This window comes from Panthera pardus, unplaced genomic scaffold (genome assembly GCF_024362965.1).
Source record: "Panthera pardus isolate Hobbes unplaced genomic scaffold, ASM2436296v1 HiC_scaffold_2, whole genome shotgun sequence".
NCBI lineage: Eukaryota > Metazoa > Chordata > Mammalia > Carnivora > Felidae > Panthera > Panthera pardus.
Genome location: NW_026526765.1, coordinates 41,220,478 through 41,237,287, shown reverse-complemented (window position 1 = coordinate 41,237,287; position 16,810 = coordinate 41,220,478). Strand labels below are relative to the sequence as shown.

General features: G+C 45.1%; 1 protein-coding gene across 5 annotated transcripts in view; it reads left to right on the top strand.

Moving 5' to 3' along the window:
* HTR4 (5-hydroxytryptamine receptor 4) overlaps positions 1-16,810 on the top strand; it is a 174,447-nt gene that overhangs the window by 144,823 nt on the left and 12,814 nt on the right. For 4 of the 5 annotated variants that reach the window (XM_019464362.2, XM_053907007.1, XM_019464361.2 and 1 more), the window contains one exon: positions 374-3,956. The exons of the other annotated variant lie outside the window; for it this stretch is intronic. In XM_019464362.2, the coding sequence (XP_019319907.1) occupies positions 374-464 (91 nt within the window). In that variant the 3' untranslated portion in view covers positions 465-3,956. Of the gene's footprint in view, positions 1-373; positions 3,957-16,810 lie in introns of those variants that run through there. 5 annotated transcript variants of the gene reach the window in all.

Here is a 16,810-nt window from a genome sequence, read left to right as displayed (position 1 = left end):
TTCAGAGAACGGTGCTCATTATGAGCAATAATCTGGAAACCATAATATATAATGAACTATTAAAGAAAATGGGAATGTGTAGCCTAGAGAAGAGAAAATTTGGAGGATATAATTAGTAGAGGGAAGAATTTTGAGTGGGCCCCAGAGGGCACAGCAGTTCCACTGGGTGGAAATTGTACGAAGGCAGATTTTGGCTGAACGTTAATAAGTTCTTTGTAAAAACTAAAGTTGTTCAAAAATAATAATGGCCTGGCCGGTCAGTGGAGATTCCCGAGTAGGGGGTAAATGACTTGTGTGGCACAAGGGGCACTCCTGCAGAGATCATCGGGGATGTCCGTTCCAACTCTGAGGTGCTATGATCTCCCCTCTCCAGGGATGCGGTGGAGTGTGGTGGCCAATGGGAGAGTCACTGTCACCCTCCAGCAACTTCTTCCTTGGTGGCTGCTCAGCCCAGTGACACTTAGGCCCCGGGGCAGTGACTCAGAAGACAGCCATCCCTCGGAGAAAGGGCAGATTCTAAACTGCTGCTTGTGTGGGACTGCACCTGCCATTCTCTCCACCGTGTCTTACGCCAGGCAGCCCACGGCCACCAGGGATTTCCTCTGGGGCTTCAGCAGGTGGCGCTGGAGGGAGTCAGGGGACAGGACAACCTCCTTGTTGCCTGGGGTTTCTCCTCCAGAGATCCCCTGTGAAGGGATTTTTTTTTTTCATTCCCCAGCACTCCCTCTTCCTGACGTCTCGCCCGTGCCTCACACTCTCTGTTGTCCCCAGTATGTCCCCTTACTGTTCCTGGTTTGTCTCTCTCATGTTCCAAACACGATCGCTCGCTGTGTCCTATCTCAGTCATAGATGTCTCCAAATAAGCCTTCTTTGCTGTGTCTGCTCACAGACGTTGTCAGAACACATCCTCCCCACGCCTGTCTTGGTCAGAGCCATGTTCCAAAAGCATGCGTTACTTGCTTGTTCACATCTGTTACGGCCACGTTCAAAGTGCTTGCTGTCTCTTCCCCGTCCTGTGCTGTGCCAGATACCAATACACTTTCCTTCCGGTGTCTGGGTCCAAGCGTGCATCCTCCTGGCCAGCCCCCATGTCAGCTGCAGACTTCCCCTCCCTCTTCCTTAAGTCCGGTGTCCATTTATGTACCGTGGAAGAGACGGGAGCAGAGGGCTCTCGGAGGAGAACGGTCTCTGTGGCACCCTTGCAGCTTGGCCGAAGACGGCTTCCTCCCGTGCCGTGGCCTCGGGCCCTGCAGCTCTGAGATGCTTGCTTCCCTCTTGGACTAGAACCAGGCATCTTCTTCTAAAGAGCCTTGTGTAGGGCCACCAACATCGCAGTGTGTATTAAAGACTTTGGAATCTTTCCCATAGACCTGTGGCGAAGCCCACGGTAGCAGCTCAAAAGCCTTGAATCTGGCCTTGTTGTTCCCAGAGAAAACTGTGGGCAGCTCGCACTGCACAGGAGCGACACTCACCGCAGCTCCCCAAGTGCAGGAGGGCAGGACTGAGCAGTGCTGGGGTGGGAAAACAGTGCTTGACTTGGAACTGGGGACCCCAGTTCCAGCCCTGGCTCTGCTCCTAACACGCTGTGAGATCTTGACCCCCGCCCTTCCATTCCCGGGCCTCACTTTCTACGTCCGTGAACTGAAGTTTGAACTCGGGGATCGCCAAGATCCCTCTCCATTTCTAGGACCACAGGATGCTGCTACAGCCGTCAGCTACCTCGAAAAGCCATGGCTTGCCTGCCTTTTGACTCTGTTTCAAAGGAGCTACCCTCTTCATCTGGGCCTTCTAGACCCATGGTCTTGCCAACTTTGCCCTTCAGATTAACCTGGATGTCTTTTCTTCAGAGCTGAGTCCTTGGCTCTTGCCAACTGCCCCAGAGGAAAGGTCCCAGGGCAATAAACCCAACTGTGTCACATGAGCCGTGTGAGGTTTTAACATTGATCTTGGCTGTGATTTGATAGCACCCCAGGACTTTATCCTACACGTTGATCCTGCTGCTTAAGACGTGTCAGTTATCATTTCCATTGATGTTGACTTTAGTTCTGGAATTGAACCAGACAAGAAAGAGCCTGGAATAAGGAAGACAAAGAGACTGGAATAAGGAATAATGAAGAGAATAAGGAAGAGAAGATTGCCCCCAAACCACCCAGATGCCAAAAAAAAATATTTCTCTGTCCGGTGAAGGCTTATATCAGGGAGAAAGTCTTGCCTTAGGGAAAGGGAAAACACATCTAAAGAGCAGTGTCCTTTAGATAGAATTCCTGAATGCTGTTGAGAAATATCACACCAATGCTGAAATGTTCCGTCTGTAGACCAGAACTCCCGCTGATCAGTGGAGATCAGATTGAACTGGAGATCTCATCCCATCCAGTAGGAAGACAGTTTATGTAAAGTCATGACTGGCACCTTGACTCTGGCCGGACCAACCCCCTTTCCTTTTGTAAGTCCCTGTTCTCTGCCGACTACATTCAGGACTTGGGGGGCAACTACCCTCTTGAGGATGCTGGTTTCTTACAATACAAAGGAGGGAGCAGCAAGGTTCTGAGTCCCAAGGTCCTGAAGCCACGATGATATAGCCAAAGTCTCTGCTCTGACTGCTGCGCGTACTGCCCGTCGCCTCTGTGAGCACGGATGTGTGGATGGGTGTAGCCTAGAAGCGCCATGGGCACTGAATTGTTGCTGACTCGCCTCAACCTCGCTGGCCTCTGAAAGAAACTCTCTCGCCTGCTTCGCAACGTTGATGTGGAGATAAGTAAGATCGTTTTTGTGGAAACATTTCATACGTCATCAAATGCCATTTTGTATGTTCACGATTCCTTTGGATTACTTTGGATGCTCCTGGGCTCTCAAGGACTAAGAATTTCTTCATCAAAATGTGAACCAATCTAGAGAAGGAGCTTCCCATGGTGAAACACAATACCGAGGGAACACCTTTCGGGGGTTCTTCCTTCCGCGTCTATCCCTCCTCCTTTGGTTACCGCACACACCCACACTGCAACTGTGTACATTACAAGCACTTCTCATTTGAAGGAGTATTGTTGTTCTCGAAGTGGAGGAGTCAGTGGAGAGGGATGGTGACCACAGACTAATTTTGGTAAAAATGAGCCTCACTTTCATGGAACCTCAAAGTCACATGAAGTTAAATTCAAATGCCTTTTTGCCTTGAAAGCATTCATTTGGAGAAAAAAACGACCTGGGTCATCGAAATTATCCCCATCCTGTAAATGCTATTTATACACATATATATATATATATAAATTCTGTGAAAATAAAAACCTCAAACATGGACTGATTATGAATGAGCAGCTGAAAAGACTGTTATATAAAGTATATACTGAGCTACTGAACCAGATAACTGAGATTTTATTTCTAATCTGATAGTCTATGTAAATTATTGTGAATTATGGTTTAATGCTATTTAGTAACCACCTAAATTTTGTTTACATTTTGAAGAAAGAATTACAAGTGGGGCCACTCTTATAGTTTATAATGCACTGAGTGGTCTGTGTAATCAACATGTAACGTATATGTGGGCCTGTTATATAGAACATGGAACTTAATTTTATAATTTCAAAGAATTATAAATTTTAATGATGGTTGTATCTTTGGTTTTATGAAATTATTAGTTATACCTATGATTTATTTGAACAAAAGCTTTGAAGGTACTGGGCTCCCTCTAATCTGTTTCTATGGAAAGCATCATCGACTTCATGGGGATCTACTCTTTGATGCTGTTCCCAGGAATGCATTCTTGGAAAAACAGGAACCTACATAGACTTGTTTTTGTAATAGATAAATTCTATTTATTAATAAATATTGATAAATTACATATATGTTTATACTTATGCATTCTGTACATGTCTAGATAAATTATACATTGAGGGAAATCTTAAGTCTCAAAACTAATAACTGAATTTTGAATCTATAATAAAATGCCGAAGTCAATCCCATGACTCACTTCTGTGGAGCTTCTCTGTCACTTTGGTAGCCCAGCCCGTCTCTTAGAAGCTTTGGGTGTTTGAAGCTGGAGAATTTTCCATCTCTAATATCGGGTTCTCTGAAGGTAAAACCAGGAGCCCAGGACCCTTAGATAATGTGATTCTACCTTACTGCACCTTTGTCAAGGCCTTATGCACTAGGACAGATTCCTCTGACATGATCATCCCAAGAGCAGACAATTGGGAAAAATCCAACCCAGCCACCCTCCGGGCATACACTATAGAAGCCATTGAAGGCAGCGTGACACCTGTATATCCAGAGGTCGTGGATTGAGGTTATTAAGCATGTGCTTCCTTACTGAAACCATCCTTGATGTCACAAATCATCCAAGAGTCTGGAGTCTAGCTCCCTTTCCCTGGAGCTACTAGGATGTCAGGCCTAGAGCAGGTGTCTATGAAATCCGGGCTCAATCTCTTCTGAGTATGGGCAATGGAAAGACTGCCATAAGCATTCAGAGGCAGGGTACTCATCTCAACTCTTCTGTTTAATCCTTGGGGCCTCCATCATCTTACATATAAAATGCAGAGGGTGGACAAGAATTAGGGTTTCAAATCAGAATCCTTTTGTCATACACAAGTTTACTGGGAACCCCACTGCACATAGGTCAAAGTAGAATGGGGAACATAGTAGGTAGATTTCAATCCCTCATCTCTACCCATTAATATTGTAACATAATCATTATTATAGAATGATTATAATATACAGTATTATATCTATTCTATAATAGAATGATATCCCTGGCAGGAGCCTTCTTTGCAGCCTAAAACCCTAAGCAGCTGGGTCAGGCTTTTTGTTCTAAAATCCGTGATGATACTTGGTTTCCCCCCAGCCTAAGTTTTTGTAAAGCATTCGTAAGACTCCCGTGAACTATTTCTCCAGACAATTTTCCTCGGAATCACACCTGTCTACCTACTTTCAAAACCTCTTTCTCCATACAGGAAATGCCCCATTTCCTGAAATTTGTATCCTAAAAGGAAAATCTGAGACTCCACCCCCTGTGAAGCATCCCCTGTGTCCAGGCAAAGAACGAGACCTCAGAAACCCGACTGACTTAGCCTTGGATGACTGTCTCCTTCCTTGCTTTCCTTCCAAATTTTCTTTCTTCACTTTGGAGCCAGCCATTCTCTGGCCCTACACAAGGAGGAGGAACTGACATGGATTTAGTACTTACTGTATTTTATCTGCCAACTACGCTACACTCTTTAGAGAAACAGAAATTTCTCAAAAACCTACTATGTCCCAGAGGTCTGTTGCCAGATGCCTATTAATAAATAATACTGACAATGTCTGCTTCTTTGTCGAAAGCCAGAAAATAACCAAGGAGACACATGTGGGTGCATTAGACAAGTTTAGATACTCGCCAGTGCTATAAAGAACATAAAAAATCGAGATGGGGCAGGGGTGGGTATGTTATCTGGAGTAGTCCAGGAAAGCTTCAAGGAGGTCAGCCCTGTGACCTGGGACAAGAATGTCAAAGAGGCGTCTGTCATGTGTTGATTTGGGGGAATATCATGTCAGCCAAAGGGAAATGCAATACAAAGACTGAGACAGAAGGGAGCTTAGCATGTGTGGCTGGTGCGTAGTGAACGTGAGGAACGTGGCAGAAGATGGGGTAAGAGAAGTCAGTAAAAGCTGATAGCAATTCAGTAGTGTTAGATACCATTCATCAGCTACTTACTCTGTACTGGCTCGGTGGGAAGCATTTTATATTAAACCCTGAAGGGTGGGGCGCCTGGGAGGCTCAATCGGCTGGGCGACCAACTTCGGCTCAGGTCATGATCTCACGGTCCTTGAGTTCAAGCCCCATATCGGGTTCTGTGCTGACAGCTCAGAGCCTGGAGCCTGCTTCGGATTCTGTGTCTCCCCCTCTCTCTGCCCCCTCCCCCCCGCTCATGCTCTCTGTCTCTCTGTCTCTCAATAATAAATAAATGTTAAAAAAAAAAAATTTAAACCCTGAAAGGTAAGTATCATTTTCCCATCCCACATGAGCTGACAAATTAACCAGAAAATTTCCCAAAGGACGCAGAGATTGCCTGGAGCCAGAAATGGGTCCCAACCCCTGCCAAGGCTAGCCTTTCTCCCCCAAGTCACTTGTTGAGGGAGCCTGACCCCCCTGAGGCCTTTTCTCTTTTGCAGCAAGAACCGTTCTTGAAATAGATGAATCTTCCTCTTGTACATCTTTCCCGTTTTGCCTCCCTTCTTTCTCCATGAAGTGTAGGCTGTCCAAACAAATAAAGATGCATTTATACAGTGGTTCCTCATTGATTTTAAGTAAACTAATTCCAAATACCATCTAATTAGAAGTAAAGTCCATTCTTGGCCAGCCAGAAAGTGGTTTCCTATGAAAACTATTCATTGTGTCAGAAATAAGAGGAAATTCGATCTGGTTATATAATCAGATTTTTTTTTTCTCATACATTTCCTTCTCTCCATCCTTCCTGACATCATCCTACACCCTCCTTCTACAACTGATGTTATCTTCATCTGGACCGGGGCGTTTGGCTCTGAAACACAACCGGGAGCATGTTCTTTCCCTGATCAGATCCCCTCAAGGATTCTCCATCGCCTACCAAATTCTGGGCTCTGCATAGTTTTTCCAAACCTACTGTTCAGTTTTACCTCCAGTTATTCCTCTGTATTCCTACAAAGCAAACAGTATGTTCTGCGTTCCCCTTACTTTTTTTTTGTTAGAGAGCATGAGCAGTGGAGAGGGGCAGAGAGAGAGAGAGAGAGAGAGGGAGGGAGAGAGGGAGAGAATCCCAAGCAGGCTCCACACTGAGCGCAGAGCCCAGCACAGGGCTCGATCCCCCAACCTTGGGATCATGACCTGAGCCACAATCAGGAGTTGGACATTCAACCGACTGAGCCACCCAAGTGCCCCTCCCTTTACTCTTGCTTTGCATTTCACCGTCAGGCTGTTGGTCCCGCTGTTCTGTCCATTGGGCATCCCCTCCCAACCTCCCTTACGTGGTACTTCTCAGATAACACCTTCTACCTGAAATCTTTCCCAGCCTCTAGAACAGCATGAGGTTTTGACCTGTTCCAACCCCAGAGCATTTTATTTGTTCGTCTGTGTTTTTCCTGTGGGGTTCATTAATTATATACATTCCAAGCTTCCCTACCAGATTCCTGAGCTCCCTTAAGACAGTGGCCAATTCTTACCGATCGTGTTTTGTTTTTCCTCGCACCCAACACAGGTTTTTATGCACTGGAGCTGTCCAATCAATTCATTGAATTTACTCATTTGGAAGAATTTGGAGCTTTTCATTGTTTGCAGCATAGGCAGTGCCGTCCAAATCCCTCTGCTGCTCTACCATTTAATGCTCCACCCACTGCAAAAGCTGCAGCCTCCTGATAAGAGGAAAATTTTTCTGTGACAGTTTTGAGCAAAATCAAGATGTTTGTCGTATTTCTTGCAAGTAGCAAAAGGATTAGAGTTTTAAAATACCATTATTTCCCTGATGTATGGCAAGGTTTTTTTTTTTTTTGTTGTTGTTGTTTTTTTTTGGTTCAGGTCTGTCTATTGAAAAAGAAATTAAGCTTAAAGCTTTGTCTTTGTGGAATGTGTGGGGAATCAGACTGAAGTTGCTTGAATTATTTGACATACCAGAGAACCCTGGGCACCACCGTTTCACCATTTACTGAGACAGCCCAGAGGACAGAGTGCATGATGGGTGGACCAGACCTTGGATGTGGAATGGGCACGGGGAGATTGCTCAGGCTAAGGCGTGATACAGCATGCTCAAGAGATGTCAGAAAATGGGGCCTGTTGTCTCCGCTTTGTCACTAACTGGCTGTATGGCTCTGCACACGTCCCTGCCCCTTTCTGGCTTAAGTTTTGCCATCTATAAATTGAGAAGCATTGGCTTTGTCCAGTAGATGGACATGGGTTTACATTCAGTCTCTACCAGTTGCCAACTGTGTGGGACTTTGGCCAAGTTCCTGCCTCTCTGAGCCTCCGTTGCTTCCTCTCACGGGGATAATGATGATGCATCGCCCAGAGTGTTGCTGCGAGCTCGTAAATAGTGAAGCATGGTCACTGGCTTATAGGAAGTGCTCCCTGAGGTGTAGCTGTTACTGTTATTACTCTGGATTCCGTGGAATTTGAAATTCCGAAACCACATGGAGAGTCCTAAGGAAAAGGTGTTGAGAAACCGGGCGTGGGGTAGTGGGGAGTGTGGCAGGAGGTGGTTGTGTCTCTGTCGGTCGTCTAATCTGGAAAGGGGGCGGGCAGGTTGTGGCCACCGTGCAGGAGAAGATGTGGATGGTGTGGGGAATTGGTTGCAGGGACAGAGAAGATGTAACGTGATGAGCAGAGACAGGAAGTGGAGTTGTCTTTCGGTTGTCTTACCACAGAATACCTAAGTGTCTCTAGCTTACCCAATTCAGGAGTTTCCTAAGCAATAGTCACACTTTACCTGCCAAGAGGTAAGGGGACTCGACTTTGTTGAGCACCTGGCATATGGAAGTATTTCCTTGTCCCTTTGCATATCTTATTTAACCTTCCAAAAGAGTATTGACTGGTGCACCTGGGTGGCTCCGTCGGTCAAGCGTCCGACTCTTGATTTCACTCAGGTCATGATCTCACAGTCTGTGGGGTCGAGCGTTGCGTTCACAGTGCGGAACCTGCTTGGGGCTCTGTCTCTCCCTCTCTCCTGCCTCTCCCTGCCCCTCAAAACAAAAAGAAAAAAGAGAAAGTATGGACTGAATACCGGATTGAATCTTGACGTCCCAACTTGCCAGCTTGTTTGGGCAAGCTAATTAACTTCTCTGAGTTTCAGCCTCATGAGTAAAATAGAGGTGTTAATGTTACCTAACTTATGAGGTTGTGTAATTTAAATCAGACTGTGTATATGGTAGCAATTAAAACAGCACCAAGCAGATAACTGGCAGTTTTTATTAATACTTTCATGGTTACTTTATATGATAATCCCCATTTTATGGATAAGTAAAATGAGGCTTAAAGACACTAAGTTCTGGAACCAAGGTCGGACAAGTAATAATGAGCAGAGCCAGGATACAAACCCAGATTTGCCTATCTTGAGAATCATTACTCTGTTTTCCTGCCTGTGTAGAAGGAAAGGGACAGAAGCAAGGCCATCAGATTTAAAGAGATACTCCCTCTGAAATTAGAAGATATTTTGTAACGTGTGTGGGTAACCTGTAGCCTGGATGGATGGTTGTTTAAATTGGTCTGGAGCCTTGGATGAAAGGTCAGACATTATTGTGTTTTTTAAAAAAACTTGGTTGAGACCAGATAATTTCATTTCAATTGAGTCTTTCTCAGTATTCAATGACATTAGGGGGTTATGTCATTTCATTCCAGCCTTGGTCCCCTGAATTAGCATGGTAATCTTTAGGATATGGTCTTCTTGTCAACAGGGTCCAGCTGGGGGCCCGTATGCCATTGCTTAATGATGAAATTCTCGGCCAGAACACAGACCATCCCCCTCTTCACCCCACGTTCTTCCTCCAAAGCCTATAGCAATATCTCTTTATCATCCTCAGGAACTTGCCACGGACGAGACTGTGAATCATCCATTACCAAGGCTTTTGTGAAAGGGAAGTTGAGCCACAGGGCTTTATCATTTCAAGTGAAAACCCCTGGCTGGTTGAGCCAAGACACCATTTCTGGTGGGACCTCTTTTGCCAGCCAGCCAGTGAGTGGGCAGTTGGTCCAGGGGATATGAGTCAATGGAAGGAACCAGGAAAGGGGAATCTTATCAGGGTCAACCTCATTACTGCATCTCCTCTCCTCAACACAGAGCCTTCCGGAAACATTGAGCTTATAAAAGTAAAAGGCCAAAGTCATTCCAGAATTCTGTCTCATCTAATAGTAGCTTTCTCAGTGGAGAGCAGTCTCTATTTATTTTCTAATTTCCTGGCATTTATTTGCTATTCAAACCTTCCTATTGCCGCTGATGGTTTCACTTGCGGTCGCCTGTGCGATGGAACAAAAACATGGATTCTGATTTCACCTGGAATTCTGCCACCAGCTGAGTGACTTCTGGCAAGCCACTTACCCCTCTGAACCTCAAGTTTCTCATGAAACAAGTGTCCCAGCCTATTTGACAGATGCCACATATTTTTCATTCACTTGACAAAAGGTTTTCGTGCTTTTAGAGGGGAGAGAAATAAATCAATTTTGTTCATTGGCCTTTGATGCTTCCATGTTACTAGGTGGGAAAAGGTAATGGTCCCCAAAACTATAAAGCCAGGGGAAAAGTGTTAAGTCCAGTGAGCTTAATGAAGAAACTGTACGCTAAAATGTATAGGACGGGGCAACAAATGCTAAGTATCATCATCATTATTATTAATTATTATCTTAATTATTATCTAGTCTTTTCTCTTTAGTGTTGCTGCCACTTCTCAGAGCTCACTCCCCATTATCTCGTACTAGGTAACTACACTATATTCTGATTCTTTTCCCTTTGCATCTGTCTAGGTCAATGTAGTTTTTAAATAACACATATATACACGATAACTAACAAACATAAAACAATAAAGCAACATCCTCCCCAATTTTCCATCTGCTGAAAATGTGCCCTATTCAGCAACATTTCTGAAAAACTCAAAGTGGTTCACAGTTGCTCACCAATATGTCATCTGTGCCCACAACACAGTGCCCACCTTGGGCAGAACAAGTACAAGTGGGCCAAGGCCCACGGCCTTCTCCGACAGTCAGGCCCAGATGTGGCTGTTCACTGCTCTGCTGCAACCCACTGTGCTTTTCTCCCACCACTTATCAGTCAAAGCCAAGGCCTAGTTCATGGGGAAGCCTTGTCTGTGAAGCCTAAGGGGGTTAGGCTGGTCTTGGTCCACAGTACCTAATTCCCTGGGGCTACAACCACAGTCTCCCAGGAAGGATGCTGTCAGTCCCACAAACAAAACAGCCATCTCGGTGTAAAACCACCACCAGCAATAATCTTTAGGATTATTGTATTTGTATAATACAATTTGTACAATTATTGTATTTGTAAACAATACAAAGCATTCTGCTAGGCGCTACTAATGGGGGAAAAAGCCTCAGGGCTTGTCATGGCAGTCTCTGTGGGCCCCACTGTGGGGCTGAATAGAAAATGGAAGAGACTCTTGTCCTACTGGGCCTGCTCTATCCTGCTGGCTTTCCTGAGTGCTGGTCACTGCAGTCAGCCTGGACTGGTGATTAATCTTCTGGATGGATGTGCAGACCCAGACACCAGTGCCAGTGGGGAACTGGCGAGTTGCTTAGGGTAGGACCCTAAGTGGGTATCTTGAGAACTTAATGAAGCATCATACTGACAAGGGACTCTGGAAAACCTACTACTGATCACTATATACCACGACGCTTCATCTTTCCCTTTCCCTCGTCACGTGTAAGCCACACTGCAAAAATTTATGGTAGTTCTAACATTGAAGGCATAATAAAACTCTTTGAGAGCCAAGTAAAATCTATGGCCTTTCCCCTAAAAATCTGGACGTATGCACAGATTTTTAGATATGTTCCCAAGAAACTCATTTATTCTCTGAGGGAGAAACCCAAGGTTAAAACGAAGATCCCTGTTTAATGGGAGGTTATATTGGTGGATACGATGATATTGATGAAGTCACAGTTTTTTCCCCTGTCCTGCCTCCAGTCAGTGAGGTATTTATTTCACATACAACCTCTAGTGCCATTGCTGTCTATACAGCAATTTGTTGTAAACATCGTATTTCTTCTTGTAACATCTTTCTTTCCCCCAAATAGTTCTGTGGCAACTATCTCATAAATTGTTACAGATTCCCCAAGAGCTAGATAAAGGAATATGTCACTGCCTTCACTTACAGACTCCAGTGCAAGGTCTGGAAGAGTCTGAGAAAATGGCTGAGATCTTGGTGAGTTGCTGAATCCAGTTGGAAATCAGAATGATTTCACTCAGTGGCAATTTGTATGTCAGGCACTGTACTAGGCTCTGGGTCTGCTACATCTCTGACTGCTGGCATGTCCCCAAATCTGTTCCAAGAGGGAAAAAAAGCCTGTTCTCTTTTTTAAAAAATATTTTTTAATATTTTTTTTGTTTATTTATTTTTGAGAGATAGAGACAGCACGTGAGTAGGGGAGGGGCAGAGAGAGAGAGAGAGAGAGAGAGAATCCAAAGCAGGCTCCAGGCTCTGAGCTGTCAGCACAGAGCCTAATGCGGGGTTCAAACTCTCGAACCACGAGATCATGACCTGAGGCAAAGTCGGGACATGTGACTGACTGAGCCACCCAGGCACCCCCAAAAGCCTGTTCTGTTTGGAAATTGGGATAAGTACAGCATCCCTAACTCAGTGATAGTACCTTACATTTTAATAGCACACATGAAAGCTGTTGGCAGTTTCTGGGGGCAGACAAACTAGATTAGCTTCCTAACTTCAGTAACTTAAAGACGTGAGCTTTAGTTTTTGCACTTGTAAAAGTAAAATTATTTCTAAAGCAAGGGTCAGCAAAGAGTACCGTGGGCCAAATCCAGCCATCGGCTTATTTCTGCACAACGCTTGAGCTAAGAATGGGGTTTACATTTGCAAAGGGTATAAAAACAAGCAAAAATCAACAACAAAAAACTAAGTAGACAGGAAAAAAAAAAAAAGGAAAAAGAAAAGAAGAGGGATAAGCAACAGAGGCTGTTTGAGGAGGATGTGACATCCCTGCCCAAGGAAGTCAGCCCTGTAATACTAAAATGACCTAAAATACTTACATCTAGCCCTGCATAGAAAACGTTGATGACTCCTGTTCTAGAATAAGGATGCCTGTGTTTGATTCCTTGTGGCCTCTTACTGGAGCATGATCTTGAGCAAATTAGTCAGCTTCTGTCTCTAGTTTTCCTCACGTCAGGAAAGGATAATAGTACTTACTGCACACGAGGCAAGGATTACACGTGTTAATACGAATACTAAGCTGAGACTGGAGGCTGGTCCATGATAAACACTTCAGAAATGTTAGCCATTGCTATTGAAATCATTACTGTCATCACCAACTCTCCAAGAGATGTTTGCAGGTACTAAATGAGACAGCGTCTATTAGAGACCTGGCACGGTGCCCTTCTCACAGTAGACCCTCGATAAATGTCGGCTCACCTCGTTACTACCATCACCTTCACCGTTAGAATTTTCAAAGCTCTCTTACATACATCATCTTACCAGAAGCTCCCAACAACCCAGTGGTTGGTGTTACGATCCCCCTCTAACAAATGAGACTGAAGCTCAGAGAAGCAAAAGGATGGACACTGAGCCGGGAGGAGGCAGAATAAGGATTAGGTACATTTTTGCATCCTGGACCGGCCCTTCCTCTTTCCACGCCACATTCATTCTCCCTTAAAACATCTGACGGTCTGTTGTTTGTTGATTTTCTCCAAATGATATACTTTGAATCCTGGGAGCCTGACAAGACAGGCAAACAGGACTGTGTTCTTCCCTGGCGGGACTCTGCAGACAGGAAGCTGGGATAATTGGATTCCAGCCATTTGATCTTAGGACTGCGTATGTAACCAGCCAACTGCCGATGACCAAGCCTAATGGAAAAAGCCCTGACCAAACGAACACAAACGAACACAACCCCCCGCCCCCCCCCCCCCCCCCCCGCAGGACCTCATTGTTGGTGCTGCAGAGAGTGAAATTCAGCAGCAGCAGCCAACACCCTCCTAACGGTTCCATCCAGGACAGAGATGGCTTCAGAATGTGCCAGACTTCAGTCTGCCGCGAGGGACCAGCGGTAATACCCTGCCGTGAGGAAGTGTGAGATGAGCCAGGACATTTTTGACAACAGAGCTGGTGCGGTCAGATTGGAGCCGTATTTTATTTAGTTTTGGCCAGAGGCCAAAGCGCATTTGAACAAAGTGCACACTCAAAGCGGGGTTTAAAGCAGGTTGTGAGGCTCATAGCGGTACGGCGTTAGAGTGAGTTCGTAACTATAAAAATAGGTAACATTTCAAAGTTCGTTCATGAGAAGAGTCTCTGTCATTTCCGACCAACTTTAGCTGTAAATCAGCCATGGCTCAGATTCTCTTTAAGGCAGTAGATTCAAATAGACTCTTGTTGGACAGCGTGTAGAGTTGTGCTTCCTGATACTGTCTCTGCAAGAGTCATGAAAATGACTTTTTAAAAAAAATTTTTTAGTGACTATTTATTTTTGAGACAGAGAGAGACAGAGCATGAGCGGGGAAGGGGCAGAGAGAGAGTGAGGGGACGCAGAATCCCAAGCAGGCTCCAGGCTCTGAGCTGTCAGCACAGAGCCAGATGCGGGGTGTGAACTCACGAACCGCGAGATCATGACCTGAGCCGAAGTCAGACGCTTAACCGACTGAGCCATCCAGGCGCCCCCATGAAAGTGACTCTTAAGAAGCTTCAGCATTGCCCCTGATACATAGGGCAGAGTAACTGGAAGTGCGTTTTGTAGAGAAGGAGTTGCCACACCAGCGAAAGCTAACGATCTGCCTCTGATTGTGGCAGTCAGCCTTGCTTTAGAAAGAGCTGGGTGACTTCCTCTGCACCTGTTGTCCAGGAGACCTAGAACTGTCAGTCTGAGGACGAGGACAATATGACCTCCCTGCCCGGGGAAGTCAGCCCTGGGGGTCGCTATGTTGAGCCAGATGCAGTCTTCCCTTATGAGTCTATGGCAATGATTTTAAGGTATTAACTCAATATTTGTGGAGAAGAGCCTTTTAAGTAACTGAGTTCCTCTAAGGGTAACAGGAGTGGAGCTAATCAGAAAAGGCCAGGATTCTTAGAACGTCACAGCAGGTTGTGGGAGCTATCCAGGTGTTGTAAAGCACCCTGAGTCATTATTCCAGGATCCCAGCTCCCTGGCGAGCCTCTTTGCCTGCCACCAAGCCTTGTCTTCTTGGCTTTGAGTGTCCTAACACCTACGGCCAGGCAGCTGGCTAACCACCAACCAATCCCTACCCCGTCACATCACCATCCAAATAGCAGCTCACATTGTGTTCCTTCCTGGGTCTGTCCCAGGCTGCCAGGCTAATGCCCTGTCTGGACCCAACATGCTTGGACTTAAGAAAGGTAAGACTGACCAATTAGCATAGTCTAGTGTGATCATCTAAAGTCTCCCACCCTGGGGGCACCTGGGTGACTCAGTCGGTTAAGCATCCGACTTCTGCTCAGGTCATGATCTCACGGTTCGTGAGCCCCGCGTCGGGCTCTATGCTGCCAGCTCAGAGCCCAGAGCCTCTTCAGATTCTGTGTCTTTCTCTCTCTCTGCCCCTCCCCTGTTCACACTCTGCCTCTGTCTGTCTCTCAAAAATAAATAAAAATATTTTTTAAAAAAATTAAAAAAAATAATAAAGTCTCCCACCCTGTCTGGGCAGAGGAAGGGGGTGTGTGACTTCTTCTTCCTTCACATCTTCACACAACCTCATGGGTCTGGGGTGAATAAAAAATAAAACGATGGATGTCAAAGGGCTTTGTAAGACCATGGTCTGCAATACAAATGTAAGGAACAATCTCTGTACATAAAAACACGGATTCAAGTGGACGTGGTTTTATGTGATCCCTCCATCTAGTGAAAATGGCAAACAGCAAGAGGTCACAGGAAGACCATACTGTTAATTCAGCAAGGTTGACATGGACAGGGGCAGTCGATAAGGTCTTCAATAAACAAATTCCAAAATTTCTGAAAATCTAAATTTTTATCTCACATTAAAAGTGCTTGTAAGAATTCTATTCTATTCTGAGATTTTTCACAAGAAAGGTTTTGGTTTGGGGTTTGGGGTTTGGTTTTTTTGGTTTGTTTGTTTGTGTTTGGCCAGAATTGGCTCAATATGTTCAGATACATCTATAAACTTACCTACACGTTGCACTCTCGAAAGTTCACTCACTGGACTCATTAAGGGTTATATCCAAGAAAAGCAATGTTGTCACTTGCACTTAAAAAAGGGAAAAGTTATGAATAAATGTGTAAGAGTAGTTAAGATTTAATTATTGAGGATATATAGATGTATATATACACAATATATGTACACACACACCTCAAATATTAGTTATTTGCAATAGTTTATGGTTCTCTTGTCCTTTTGTGTAATCCCAGCCCTACACCAATATTTGGAAGCACAGCATTGTGGCTGGAAGACCCAGAGTGAAGGAGGAGTGTCAACTCTTGCTTAAAATGCACCATGGCTTCCAGTATGTGAGCCACTGGGTTCTGATGGTCTGATTTCCGGGAAAGCACATCTGGCCAACAGCTACCCAGACACCTAAGTCTTCAGCTGATTGTTGATGGCCCAATGAACGTTTCTGAGTTTCTTCAATTTTCATGGCAGCATCTGCCTTATTGACATTGAAGAATTTCACAGAATATTCCATATATTCCGCCGGTAAACGTTTAGGGAGCTTTGTCAGTGCAGGATACCAAGGCACGTGATTGCACTAACGAAGGGCTAGAGAGAACCAGTTGAAGGAAGAAAAAGTTGGGGGTCTGAGTTACCATTTAATCACGTCATTCATTTAAAGTTTGCCTCGAGTAGCGCCGGCTAATGTTTAAGGCGCGCCATGCCGGGCGCAAGGAGCGCACAAGGGGCATGCGCCCCTTCAGTTACCACTCATCGTAATTTGCTCAGCGAGGTGCTTTGCTTATTTCTATGTTACAGATGAGGGAATTGAGGCCTAGGGAGGTCTAAGGTTGAGATGCCACTAATTAGTGGAACTGAAATTAGAATTCTGGACGTTTGCCTCTCAACCAGCAGTGCCTGGTTAATAATGGTCAGTAAAATGCTGGACGGTGCTAGAGAAATGAGGTGTGGTTTCTCTCCCCAAAAGGCTTGCAATTTATCTAGAAACATTCCACTTAAATGCACGTACAGGT